This window comes from Phoca vitulina, unplaced genomic scaffold (assembly GCF_004348235.1).
Source record: "Phoca vitulina isolate PV1807 unplaced genomic scaffold, GSC_HSeal_1.0 scaffold33, whole genome shotgun sequence".
Classification (NCBI taxonomy): domain Eukaryota; kingdom Metazoa; phylum Chordata; class Mammalia; order Carnivora; family Phocidae; genus Phoca; species Phoca vitulina.
Genome location: NW_022589736.1, coordinates 22,289,597 through 22,304,679, shown reverse-complemented (window position 1 = coordinate 22,304,679; position 15,083 = coordinate 22,289,597). Strand labels below are relative to the sequence as shown.

The window sequence follows — 15,083 nt, the reverse complement described above, 5'->3', positions numbered from 1 at the left end:
TTATTCCTTCAAGTGGAATGCCATCCTATGAATGTGAAACAAGTGATGGGAACAGAAAACCACCACTTGCTATCAATCACAGTAATAAACTAAGCCAAGAAACAACAATGGATACTAAAATTAATGGGTAAAAGGCACAAGGAACAAGATATTTACATACAAACTACTTCCTCACAAAATGCTTTATTATAAAGGGAAAAAAGATTAACTTCCCAGTGAAGAAACCTTACAGACACCACCTTAACCAAGTGATCAAGGTAAATCGCCAAGTAATGGGAAAAACTGAAATCATGTACCACCTGATAGGATGCAATGAGAACAAAGTACCACTTCTGTGATATTCCTGCCAAAATACAAGATTTAATTTAATCGTGAGGAAACATCAGAAAAATTCAAACAGCAGACCATCCTACAAAATAACTGGCCTGTAATCTTCAGAAGCATCAAAGTTATGAAAGTTAAGGAAAGACTGAGTTACTATTTAAGATTAAAGGAGACTTACAAGACAAAGTACAATCTGTGATCTTTTTTGCTATAAAAGGCATTACTGGGAAAATGGGGGGGAACAGGAATGAAAATTAGGGAAATGATGAGGTCTGTGGATTAGACAATAATAATGGATAAAAGTTAATTTCCTCTTTTTGATGGCTGTCTCTGGTGATGAAGGAGAAAGTCTTTTTTTTTAAGATTTTATTTATTTGACAGAGAGAGAGTGAGAGCAGGAACACAAGCAGGGGGAGTGGGAGAGGGAGAAGCAAGCCTCACACAGAGCAGGGAGCCCAATGCAGGGCTCGATCCCAGGACCCTGGGATCATGACCTGAGCCGAAGGCAGTCGCTTATCAACTGAGCCACCCAGGCACCCCGAGAAAGTCTTTTCTTATAGGAAATGCATACTAAAGCATTCTGGGGAGCACCTGTAGGGGCTCAGATGGTTAAGCGTCTGCCTTCTGCTCAGGTCATGATCTCAGGGTCCTGGGATCATGCCCCACGTCGGGCTCCCTGCTCAGTGGAGAGTTTATTTCTTCCTCTCCCTTTGCCCCTCCCCCCTCCCGGCTCATGTTCGCGCTCTCTCAAATAAATAAATACAATTTTTTAAATAAATAAATAAAGCATTCTGGGATGTCAATATATATTGATAAATAACTCTGAAATGGTTTATAAGAGGAAGAGCTCCTTGTACTATTAATGCAACCTTTATGGAAATTTGAAATTACTTCAAAATTGAAAGGAAAAACAAGGTCTTAAAAATATGAACTTGAACAATAAAGGGACTTAAAAACATGAACTAAGAGTACTAAAAAAATTTATGTATTAGCGTAGAGAAAAATTTTCTTTGCGTGGCATCAAAAGCAGAAACAATAGAAAACAGCTGTGTAAATTATATAAAAATGTTAAACTTCTCAACTAGAAAAAAATAACCTCCTAAAATACCAACAACAATAAAAACCATGAAGACATAATGAAAGTTAAAAAGCAAATGTTAAATTATGGCCAAAGCATACACAGCAAGTATACAAGACAAGAAAAAAATCTCTAATGCTCGCTCTCTCTCTCTCAAATAAATAAAATCCTTTTTTAATTAAATAAATAAAAGAACAACGAAGATTGTTTTAATGGTAATACACAGTACACTTAACAGGATATAAGGTTATGAGCAATTAGAAACTGTATTCCAGGGGCGCCTGGGTGGCTCAGTCGGTATGTGACTGCCTTCGGCTCAGGTCATGATCCCAGGGTCCTGGGATTGAGCCCCACATCGAGCTCCCTGCTCTGCGGGGAGCCTGCTTCTCCCTCTCCCACTCCCCCTGCTTGTGTTCCCTCTCTCGCTGTCTCTCTCTCTGCCAAATAAATAAATAAAATCTAAAAAAAAAAAAAAAAAAAGAAAGAAACTGTATTCCAGTGGACAATTTCATACAATATATTTACTGAAGCTTCCAAAACATTCACAGCCTTTTACACAGAAATTCTGTTGGTATATATAAACCAAAGACAAACGAGGCCCTTCAAAGTAAGGGATTCCTTAATTAAATTAGTTTATCAAAACTAGTAACACTCTGTATTACATGCTAAGTATCCACTAAAAATAATGGCAAAAATATAATGGATACAAAAAGATGTTCAGGGTTGTTAAGTTTCAAAAACAGACAATAGTATAAGCAATATAATCCTTTTTTTACAAATATATATAAAAATGCACACACAAAAAATCTAAGAGGCTCAGAAAGAGAAGACTTAGGATAATTTGTCTTGCATTTTTCTATATGTTTCCTATATTTTTAAATTTCAAAAATAAATATTAATAATCTACATTATAAAACATTTAACACAAAAATATTTGAAACCTGAGAACTGGTGATACCTTTTCCCCTCAGATGAAATAAATCAACAGGTACCTTCAATTAAATGGTAACACTGTATTTAAAGACACATTGGATAAAAGAAAAGTCATCTAACATGCAAAAGAGAATGAAGCAATAATATATATGTACTAATCAATAAAAAGATACAGGGTGAAAAAAAGCAAAGAAAACATTAAGTTTTTAAGAAAAAGCCAACAACAAAAATCCTATCTTGTGGGTAGAAAATAATTTGGGAAAGGAAAAGGAGAAAGTAATATTCTGTAACAGGATTATTTTTAAGAAAGGATGTTTGATATCATAATAAATGTTATACCAAATAATGATTAAGTCAACTTTAATAGAACCTTTATGTTTGAAAGAATGTAAAAAGCCAATAATTCTTAAAGGACAAATCTATGAGGACTTAAATGTCATTTAAATGTTAAAATACTAAAGATCTAGGTTAGCATAAAAGGTAATATAGTTTTGTTTGTTTTCTACTCCTACGACTTTATAACATATTTTAATAATTGTAGTTTACCATTTAGTAATTATACTTTTTTCAAATCTCTCTGGAATCTGATGGAGGCGTATGATTTAAAATTTTTAATGAAGGCCTATAATAAAACAAAATACAAAACAAATCCTTTACACTTCCCAGCTTTAGAACAAAAAAATTATATTCAAACATCAATAAGATAATATCCACTGTACCTTATTGTAACGATCATGTGGAACAGATTGTAAAACAATTGGTTCCATTGTAGAAACATTGGCAAATTGTACCTCTGGAATATACAGGGCACAAACCACATGAGCCCAACCTAAAAATAAATAAAAGTAATGTCATTTTCCAGTTTTCAATAAAACTTTTTCAAAGATAAATAAAATCATTAACTTCCTCAAGAGATCCTTTAAAAGCCTATGTTAAGTAAATGGACAACAAAACATGAACAAATTCTCATTACTGACTTAACAATCAAACCACTACTGATAAAGCACTTAATCATTTCTCCAGCGTGATAACAGAAATAAAACCCTTTTAAAATTCAAATGCTAGCACTGACACTTCTTATAGGAGTACACTAAATAATTCAAATCAGTATTATTTCTGAAAAACACTTTATTTTTTATTATTATTTTTTTAAGATTTTATTTATTTGACAGAGAAAGACACAGCGAGAGAGGGAACATAAGCAGGGGGAGTGGGAGAGGGAGAAGCAGGCTTCCCACCGAGCAGGGAGCCCGATGCGGGGCTCGATCCCAGGACCCTGGGATCATGACCTGAGCCGAAGGCAGACACTGAATGACTGAGCCACCCAGGCGCCCCGCCCCTGAAAACCACTTTAAAAATAAGATAAAATAAGGGGCACATGGATGGCTCAATCAGTTGAGCATCTGACTCTTGATTTGGGCTCAGGTCATGATCTCAGGGTCATGGGATTGAGCCCCGCCCGCATCAGGCTCCATGCTGGACATGTATCCTGCTTGGGATTCGCTCTCTCCCTCTCCCTCTGCCGCTATTCCCCCCTCTCAAAACAAAAAAATAAAATAAAAATAAAAATTTTAATATTTTAATCTTAAATGTCAATAATAAAATTTTAAATTTTGTTAATGTTGATACTTTAAATACTAGTATTAACATTATTTTACTATTTCAATATTTTACTTAGAATATTTTAACAATTGGTACTAAATATTAATGCTTCTTTTAATTTTTAAACTGTGACCGAAGGTATCAAAAAGCTGTGATAGGGCGCCTGGGTGGCTCAGTTGGTTAAGCGACTGCCTTCGGCTCAGGTCATGATCCTGGAGTCCCTGGATCGAGTCCCACATCGGGCTCCCTGCTCAGCAGGGAGTCTGCTTCTCCCTCTGACCCTCCCCCCTCTCATGCTCTCTCTGTCTCATTCTCTCTCTCAAATAAATAAATAAAATCTTCAAAAAAAAAAAAAAGCTGTGATAATGAGGAATTACTGAGCCAAAATTGGAAAAGATGAAAGTCCAGGGAGGTGAGTACAGCTTTTGGCCACTTTTGCCACCCATAGGACATTTGCCTATTTCAGAGAAAGCAAGTAAAAAAGGTGAAAGGTGGTCTTGACAAACTCAGACAGCCAAAAGAACAGGGATTTAGGTCCATTCGACAACTGAGGGAGGAGGGGAACTAGTCAGCCCCTAACCCCCCCTTTCACATGAGACTCTGAAGGACTGCAAGCCAGAACAATAAACTAAAAGTACATGGGCCCTCAAAGAGAATGCAGCAAGGCTTTGATCATCTCAAACTCTCAAACTGGACTCATGTAATACTAAATTACAAGTGCCCACAGGCACCAGAGGAAGCAAATATACATCCTCTCTGAAGGAAAACAATGTAATCTTGACTACAAATAACTTCTACTATTGGTTCATTATCATTTTCAGCAGAATAAAAAGTGCCAAACACATGAGAGATAAGACAACATAAATGAAAACCAGCAGAAACAAGAAAATCAAAACAGATCTTTATTTTGGAGTTTCAGCCATAGACATTAAAATAAGTATCCTTATTACGTTCAAATACATACAACACAAAATTGAAAATTTCTTCAAAGAACTGAAAACTATAATAATAAATCAAAAATCCCGGAAGTAAAAACAAAAATTTGTTAAAAATCTATGGGCAGGGGGCACCTGGGTGGTTCAATTGGTTAGGTGTCTGGCTCTTGATTTCAGCTCAGGTCATGATCTCAGGGTCGTGAGATCAAGCCCTGCGTAGGACTCTCTGTGCTGAGCATGGAACCTACTTAAAGTCTCTCTCTTCCTCCCACCCTCCCTCCCCACTTGCACACATGAGTGCTTGCGCACACGCGCGCGTGCTCTCTCTCTCTCTCTCGTTCTTTAAAAAAAAAAAAAAATCAATGGGTGGGATTAACAACAGTTTAGCCATAGATGAAAACAGAATTAGAGAGCAACAAAACAGGTCAAAAGAAAATATCCAAAATGTTAGCACATTAGAGTTCTTTTAGGCCAAGGCACAGGGAGAGGAACTGAGGCAAAGCCCAGGACACTCCCAAAGTTCAGAAGATCAGGTGAGACCGAGGCAGCTAAAACTGCCAGGACAAAGTACCAGAAATGAAAGTTCTTCACATAGAGAACAAACACTCACAGAGAGAGATATACAGAGAACACCGCTTGAATATTAAAGGAAAGAACATATGAGTGAAGAAATTACCTGAGGCTGGAAAAAGAACCATCCAAAAGAATTAAAGGAAAGAGTATCTGGCAGACAAAAAGAGCCAGGAACATTGCCGGGTCCCTCTAGCCAGACTGGAAAAACTCAACTCACAGGGCATTGGTTATTTGAATACTCAGAAAGATCTTGCCTTGGGAGGATGGGTTAGCCTGGTGATGGGTATTGAGGAGGGCACGTTCTGCATGGAGCACTGGGTGTTATGCACAAACAATGAATCATGGAACACTATATCTAAAACTAATGATGTAATGTATGGGGATTAACATAACAATAAAAAAATTAAAAAAAAAAAAGAAAGATCTTGCCTCAGTAGTGGGGAATAATTACCCTTAGAGCACTGCTCTAGACCCATCTAATAAATCATAAGAGCAGAACCTGAAAGGATCTATCTATTTCCAAGGAACCTAACTGTATTTCAGAACAAATCTGAAGAAAATTTAAAGGAATGCAAAAATATCCAGATTTATGTCAGCAAAAATACTGGAGTAGGCAGCTCCAAAAGCACATTCCACCAAGGAAATATCAAAAAATCAAGCAGGAACTGTCAGAACCAATTTTGTTATGACTCTGGAAAAGAGAGTAAAAGGTTTACAGCAACCAAACACTAAATTAAGAAAAAGGCAACTTAAAAATGGTAGGAAAGCTTTGGACATTTCTATTTTCCCTTAACCCATGCCCACCCTAGGTTCAGCAGAAGTCTTAAAGACAGCACTCATTGAGTTTCCAATGTGGAACCCTGGTTCTCCATTCCATAGGTTCAGAGAGTTAAGTACAGACACAGAAGATGTAAGATCCACAGTAAACTACTGTTTAAACAAAAATAGTAAGAATTCATTGTACGATTTATAACAAAGATAAATGCATGACAATAACTGCATATAGGCCAAAAAAAGAGAAATGGAATTATATTATTGTGAGGACCCTGGACTATATGAGAAGTAGTATAATACTATCATTTGATGGTAATACTGAGAAAAAGATGTAAACTTTAAGCCCTAAGACAATGACTAACACAACACAACAAAATTTATCGCTAATAACACAAGAAAATAGACAAGATGGAATCATAAACATCTCAAAAGAAGGCAGAAAAAGAAAAAAAGAGAACAAAAAACAAATGGAGCAAATAAAAAACAAGTATCAGGGCACCTGGCTGGCTCAGTCAGTACAGCATGTGACTCTTGATCTTGGGGTTGTGCGTTCGAGCCCCACATCGGATGTAGAGATTACTTAAAAAAATAAAATCTTCTAAAAAAAATAAAAATAAAAATAAAGAACAAGTATCAAGATGATAGATTCAAATCTAACCATATCATTAATCACACTAAATGTAAATTAACTAACCACCCCAATTAAAAGACACAAATTGCTGGAGTGAAGATAAACAAATGGCCAATAAGCACATGAAAAGATGCTCAACATCACTAGTCATTACAGAAATGAAAATCAAAAATAAAATGAAATACCACTTCATATTCACTAGGATGGCTAAAACCAAAAAAACAAACATTATCAAGTATTGATATAGATGGGATATAGAAAAATAGGACACCTAATGCACTACAAGCTGAAATATAAAACGGTACCTCCACTTTGGAAAACAGACTGGCAATTTCTCAAAAGAATAAGAGAGTTAACACATGACCCAGGAATTACACTCCTAAGAATAATCTGAAGAACTAAAACATATTTCCACACACACACAAAAAAAAATGTAAACAAATGTTCATAGCAGTACCATTTGTTCATACCAGTATTATTCAAAACGGCCAAATGAAAACAACCCAAATATCCATCAACTGTTGAATGGTTAAGGAAAACATGGTGTATCGATACACTGGAATATCATTTGGCAATTAAAACAAATGAATTACTTAGACATGTTGCAACATGGACAAATCTGGAAAATAGTACCCTAAGTTAAAGAACCCAGTCACAAAAGACCACATATTGTATGATTCTAGTTATATGGAATGTCCAGGATAGGACAAATGGACATAGGTTAATAGTTGCCAGGGTAGAAGTGTTCGAGGGAAATAGGAAGTGAATACTAATAATGGTGACAGTACGTCTTTTTAGCTTGATGAAAATGTTCTAAAATTGACTGTGATGATGGTTGCACAAGTCTTTGAATATTTTTAAAAACACTAAATTGTATACTTTAAATCGATCAATTGTATGATATGTAAATAAAGCTGTTCTATAAAAAATTAACAATAAGAAAATAACTCAATTTTTTTAATGGGAAAAAGATTTTTGAACACAGACATCACCAAAGAAAATATAAGAACTGCAAATAACCACATGAAAAAGATCTCAAATTTACTACTCATTAACAAAATGAAAATTAAAAGCAGACAGATACCACTCCGCACCTATCAGAATGGCAAAAACTAAAAAGAGTGACCATACCAAGTGCTGAAGAGGATGTAGAGCAACTGAAACTCTCATATGCTGCTGATGGGAATGTAAAATGTTATAACCACTTTAAAAAACAGTTTGTCAGCTCCTTAAAGAATTAAACATGCACTTACCATTATAAACTAGCCGTTTCACGCCTAAATATTTATCCAAGACCAAAAAAGACTATGATTATAGAAAATATGTACTTAAATGTTAACAGTAGCTTACTCTGCAACACCTAAAAATATAAACAGTCTATCTACAGGTAAATAGATAAACTGCTATATCCATACAAAGGAAAAACAGTGAACAAAAAAAAGGAATAAACTATTGATGCATGTAACAACAAAAATAATCTCAAACTATTTATACTCGTGGAAATAAGCAAGACAAAAATAGTGTCTGTATATACTATATACATATTTGAGTGTCTAGACACACATACATACATACACATATATATTCCACTTAAATAAAACACTAGAAAAATACAAATTAATCTATAGTAATGGAAAGCAGATGAATGGTTACTGGGACAAGGCTGGGAAGAGGAGGGCTGGCATAGATAGAGTACAAAAGAGTAAAAAGAAAGTTTTAGGAGTGATGGATATGTTCACTGCCTTAATCATGTTGATGATTTCATGGGTACACACATTAGTCAGAATTTAACAAGTTGTTCACTTTAAATATATACAGTATACTGAATGTCAATCACATCTGAATAAAGTTGTTTTAAGTATTTTTTTAAAGAACAAAATTTTTTTTTTTTTTTTTTTTAAAGATTTTATTTATTTGAAAGAGAGGGACACAGCGAGCGAGGGAACACAAGCAGGGGGAGTGGGAGAGGGAGATGCAGGCTCTCCACGGAGCAGGGAGCCCGATGTGGGACTCGATCCCAGGACCCTGGGACCATGACCCGAGCCGAAGGCAGACGCCTAACGACTGAGCCACCCAGGCGCCCAAAGAACAAAAATTTTTAAAAGGGATCTCAATCCAAATGTCAATTTATATTAAATGTTAGTCATTTATACACAACAATTAAGGCAGAGATTGAGAGGGATAGAGTCAATTAAAAAAAAAAAAGACCATACTACCATATGCTGCCTATAAGAGACACACTTTTAATAAACACTGATAAAGTTTAAAGCAAATAAAGCAAATGGATGGAAAATTATATATGAAGCTAACAGTAAGAATATAAAGGCTGAAGTGACTATTTTGATGTCACATAACACTATGAAACAAATACTCCATAGCTAAAAAGGGACATTTCCTAATGATAAAGGAATAATTCAGTAGAAGATCAACAATGAGAAAAGTGTCTACACCTAATAATGACACCTTGAAATATATAAAGCAACACCTGACACTATTAAAGGAAGAAACAGACATCATAACAGATACTTAACACACCATACTCAGTAACTAACAGATGAAGTAGATCCCTCCCAAAAATCAGTAAAGACATAAAAGAGGTTGGAGTGCCTGGATGGCTCAATCAGTTAAGCGTCTGACTCTTGATTTTGGCTCAGATGTTGATCTGAGGATGGTGAAATCAAGCCCCATGTTGGGCTCCACGCTCACTGGGGAGTCTGCTTCATATCCTCCTTTTCCCTCTGCCCCTCACCCTGCTCTAAAATCAATAATCTTAAAAAGATATATAAAAGAGCTCAAAAGTATCAGCGACCTTGATCTGACTTTTTTTTTTTAAGATTTCATTTATTTATTTATTTGACGAGAGAGAGAGAGAGAGAGAGAGAGAGAGAGAGAGAGAGAGCACAAGCAGGGGGAGCAGAAGAGGGAGAAGCAGGTTCCCCACTGAGCGTGGAGCCCGATGCATGTCTTAATCCCAGGACCCTGAGATCATGACCTGAGCCGAAGGCAGTCGCTTAACCAACTGAGCCAACCAGGCGCCCCGATCTAACTGACATTTATAGAATACTATATTCAACAGCAGAATACACATTCTTTTTCAAAGGCATATGGTACAGTCAACACAAACCGTATGCTAAGCCCTAAAATAAGTCTCAGTGAATTCTAAAGGACTAAAATCCTCTAAAACCACAACGAAATTAAATTAGCAACCAATAATCATTAAATATCTAAGAAAACCCCTAATAAATGGAAAACAATATACTTCTAAATAATTTAAGAGTCAAAAAGAAAATCACAAGGGAAATTGGAAAACATTTTGAACTGAATGGCAACAAATATACAACATACCAAATTTTGTGACACGTTGCAAAAGCAGGGCTAGCAGGGAAACTTACATCTTTATATACTTTTATTAGAAAAGAAGATCTAAATTCAAAGACCCAGGTTGCTACCGTAACAAGTTAAAAAAGAAGAGCAAAATATACACAAAGTAATTAAAAGGAAGAAAATAGTAAAGATAAAAGGAGAAATCTATAAAATAGAAAACAGGCAGACAACTTTAAAAATTAATGAAGCCAAATGTTGTTTTCTTAAAAGGGCAAACAAAACTGACAAGTTCTATATATACTGGTCAAGGAAAAAACAAAAAACCGAGACTACAAATCACCAGTATCAATAATAAAAATGAGGTTATCACTACCCACACTATTGATCCAACAAACATTAACAGGATAATAATACTACAAACAACAGTACTCCAACAAATTCGACAAGTTACACGAAGTAGTCAACTTTCTTGACACAAGAACAACATAGGAGCATCTCTATACCTACTTTTCAAAAATAAATTTATCAAACAAATTCCCAGAAAGGTTTCACTCTAACATCAGAAGGTTTCACTGATAAATTCTATCAAACATTCAAATAAAAAATAACACCTTGTACATAAATTTAATCATTTAAAAAAACATCATGGGGCGCCTGGGTGGCTCAGTCGTTAAGCGTCTGCCTTCGGCTCAGGTCATGATCTCAGGGTCCTGGGATCGAGCCCCACATCGGGCTCCCTGCTCGGTGGGAAGCCTGCTTCTCCCTTTCCCACTCCCCCTGCTTGTGTTCCCTCTCCCGCTGTGTCTCTCTCTGTCAAATAAATAAAATATTTTTAAAAATAAATAAATAAATTACACAAGAAATCTGACAAAACCATTACAATTTTTAAAGAAATGGAGAATTAAAGTACATGACAATAAGATGTCTGTCAGGAGTTGGAAAAATTAATTTAGTTCCCTAAGAGTTTCACAGGGTTCAGAAAAAAAGTAAAAGCATATATTAATATTAAATTTTATCAACCTAACAGAGGGGATAGAACAGAATGATAAAAAGTAATCCAAGAGAAACCTCTACACATCTATTAAAATGACCAAAATCCAGACCACTGACAACAACTAATGTTAGGAAGGATGAGAAGGAACAGGAACTCTCATTCATTGCTATTGGGAATGCAAATGGTATGTCCTCTTTGGAAAACATTGTGGCGGTTTCTTATAAAAACTAAACATACTCGGGCGCCTGGGTGGCTCAGTTGGTTAAGCGACTGCCTTCGGCTCAGGTCATGATCCTGGAGTCCCGGGATCGAGTGCCGCATCGGGCTCCCTGCTTAACAGGGAGCCTGCTTCTCCCTCTGACCCTCCCCCCTCTCATGCTCTCTCTATCTCATTCTCTCTCTCAAATAAATAAATAAAATCTTAAAAAAAAAAAAAAAAGATTTAAAAAAAAAAAAAAAAAAACTAAACATACTCTTACCAGATGATCAAGAGTGTGTTCCTTATTATTTACCTACCCAAAGGAGCTAAAAACATATCCACACAAAAACCTGCACATGCATGTTTATAGCAGCTTTATTCATGACTACCAAAACTCAAAAGCAACCAAGATGTCCTCCTATAGGTGAATAGATAAATAAAGTGTGGTACAGTACATCCAGACAAACCAGAAATCAGCACTAACAATCAATGAGCTGTCAACCTATAAAAAGACATAGAGGAAAATTAAAAGCTTATTTCTAAGTGAAAGAAATTAACCTGAAAAAGCTATATACTGTATGATTACAGCTACATATAGGGCATTCTGGAAAATGCAAAACTGAAAAAAAAAGATCAGTGGTTGCCAGGGATTAGCAGGAAGGGAGGGATGAACAGGCAGAGCAGAGAGGATTTTTAGGGCAGTGAAGATGATGCCCTAAACTGTATGATATTATAATTACAATACTCTGTGTGATATATAAATTAGTCCAAACATACAAAATGTACAACACCAAGAGAGAACCCTAAAGCAATTAAGAGACTTCAGATGTTATGATGTATCATTATAGGTTCATCAGTAACAAATGTTCCAATCTGGTAAAGATGTTGATAATGAGGAGACTACGCATGTGCAGGAACAAAGGGTATACAGAAACCTAACTTCTGTTCAGTACTGCTGGGAACCTAAAACTGCTCTAAAAAATAAAGTCTATTATTTAAAAAGTAATCCAGAAGAAGGTAAGAATAAAGAAAAAAATAACATAAAAGTAAAGAGACTGGCGCCTGGATGGCTCAGTCAGTTAAGCATCTGCCTTTAGCTCAGGTCATGATCTCAGGGTCCTGAGATCCAGCCCCACATCGGCTCCCTGCTCAGCAGGGAGTCTGCTTCTCCCTCTACCTCTGCCCCCACTCGTGCTCTCTCTCTCTCAAAAAAATAAATAAAATCTTAAAAATAAAAAAAGAAGTAAAAAGACAAATAGAAAACATTTAGTAAGACAGAAGTTTTAAATCCAAATCCAAATATACACAGACGCACAGAAATGCAGACAGGCACACATCTATATACATACATTAAATGTAAATGGAGTAGGGGCGCCTGGGTGGCTCAGTTGCTTAAGCGACTGCCTTCGGCTCAGGTCATAATCCTGGAGTCCCGGGATCGAGTCCCACATCGGGCTCCCTGCCCGGCAGGGAGTCTGCTTCTCCCTCTGATCCTCCCCCCTCTCATGTGCGCTCTCTCTCTCTATCTAATAAATAAATAAATAAAATCTTTTAAAAAATGTAAATAGAGTAAAATTTACTTCAATTAAAGACAAAAACTGTTGGACTGGTAAAGAAGCAACTATTTGCTGGTTAACAAGAGACGAGAATTCACAAAAATTATAAAAGAAGATACACCATTTGAAAACAAAAACTAGTAGAAACCTAATGCACTTATGTTGATATCAGTTGAAATATACTTTGAAGCAAAAAAAAAAACAGTACCAAAGAAAGAGTGGTACTCTACAATGATAAGAAATTCAATTCATAAAGAAAAAATACAGTAATTCTAAATGTGCATGCACCAAATAACATCATCAAAATATATAAGGCAAAAACTGAGACTACATAATGATAATGTGAAATATTAACATATCTTCTCCAGTAAATGACAGAATAAGCATTCAACATATCTGCAAGGATACAGATGATCGTACCAACCCAAATATCAAATACAACCTTATGGATATATATAAAACACTACAATACTCCAAGACTACAGAACTTTTTTAAAGCACATATAGAACTCCTTTAAAAACTGACCATATCCTAGCCATAAACCAAGTCTCATTTAAGATCCCATAGGACTGAAATCAAAGACTATGTATTCTGACGAGATTAAACTCAGAACTGATAATAAAAAAAGATATCCTCATGTATTTGGAAACAAACCTCTTTATTATCAATGGGTCGAAGTAGTAATTAGAAAGGAAGTTTAATTATGATGAAAATTATATCTAAGTTATAGGGTAGGTTAAATTTCTCCCCACAAATACACAATTTGAAAAGTATACACTGGAAAGCCTGCAAATTAATGAGCTAAATAAATTTCCATCTTAAAATTTTAGATGAGAGCCAAATAAACCTCCCCAAAAAAAGTACAAGGAAATAAAAATGTATTTGGAAATATGTATCTTCTGTTTGGGGGGGGGTTGATAGTCACCCTTCTAAATGAGTGTGCACTGATCTCATTGTGGTTTTGATTTGCATTTCTATACTGATTAGTGATGTTGAGCATCTTTTCATGTGCCTGCTGGTCATGTGCATATCATCTTTGGAGCAATGTTTATTCATGCTCTTTGCCCATTTTTAAATCGGGTTATTTGATATTTTTGTTGTTGAGTACTAAGAGTTCTTTATATATTATCTCCTATTCCATTGCCTTTTCAATCTGTTGATTGGGTTCTCTGACGCACAAAAGTTTGTAAGCTTGTGTGGTCCCACTTGTCTATTTTTTTTCTCTATTTTTATCTTTTTTTCTTTTTTGGCTATGTATTTGGTGTCATATCCAATAAATCATTTCCAAGCCCAAAGTCGTGAAGCTTTTCCCATATGTTTTCTTCTAGAAATTGCATAATTTTGAGTCTTAAGTACCTACATCTTTGATCTGAGTTAATATTTGTATGTGGTGTAAGATAAGGGTCCAAGTTCACTCTCTGGCATGTGAATATCCCATTGTGCCAACACTATTTTTTGAAGAGACTGTCCTTTCCTCATTGAGTTGTCTTGACACTCTTATCAAGGATCATCTGACCAACATACAGAAGAGTTTATTTCTGGGCTCTCTATTCTATGCCATTGGTCTATTTGTCATTACGCCAGTTCCACACTGTCTTGATTACTATGGCTGTGTAATATGTTTGAAATCCAGAAGTATGAGTCCTCCAACTTTGTTCTTCATTTTCAAAATTGTTTTGGCTATCCGGGGACCCTTGAGATTCCCTATGAATTTTAAGATGAATTTTTGCATTTGCACAAAAAATGCTGTCGGGATTTTGATAGGGATTATGTTCACTACATAGATCACTTTAAGTACTACAGACACAGAACTGCTTTCCATTTAATTACACCTTCTTTCATTTGCTTCAGCAGTGTTTCATAGTTTTCAGTGTATAAGTCTTTTCCTCCTTGATTAGATTTATTCCTAAGTGTTTTATTATTTTTTACACTTTTATAAAAGGAATTAATTATCTTCTTAATTTCCTTTTCAAACTATTCATTGTCACTGTATAAAAACAACTAATATCGGGGGTGCCTGGCTGGCTCACTCAGTGAAATGTGCAACCCTTGATCTCAGGGCTGTGGGTTCAAGCCCCACACTGGGTGTAGAGATTAGTTAAAAATAAAATCTTACAAAAATAATTTAAAATAAATTAATAAATACAACTAATTTTTAC

At 35.5% G+C, this 15,083-nt stretch overlaps 1 protein-coding gene across 1 annotated transcript in view; it reads right to left on the bottom strand.

Moving 5' to 3' along the window:
* MLLT10 (MLLT10 histone lysine methyltransferase DOT1L cofactor) overlaps positions 1-15,083 on the bottom strand; it is a 223,303-nt gene that overhangs the window by 140,994 nt on the left and 67,226 nt on the right. The window contains exon 5 of the mRNA XM_032425848.1: positions 3,055-3,164. Within this exon, the coding sequence (XP_032281739.1) occupies positions 3,055-3,164 (110 nt within the window). The remainder of the gene's footprint in view (positions 1-3,054; positions 3,165-15,083) is intronic.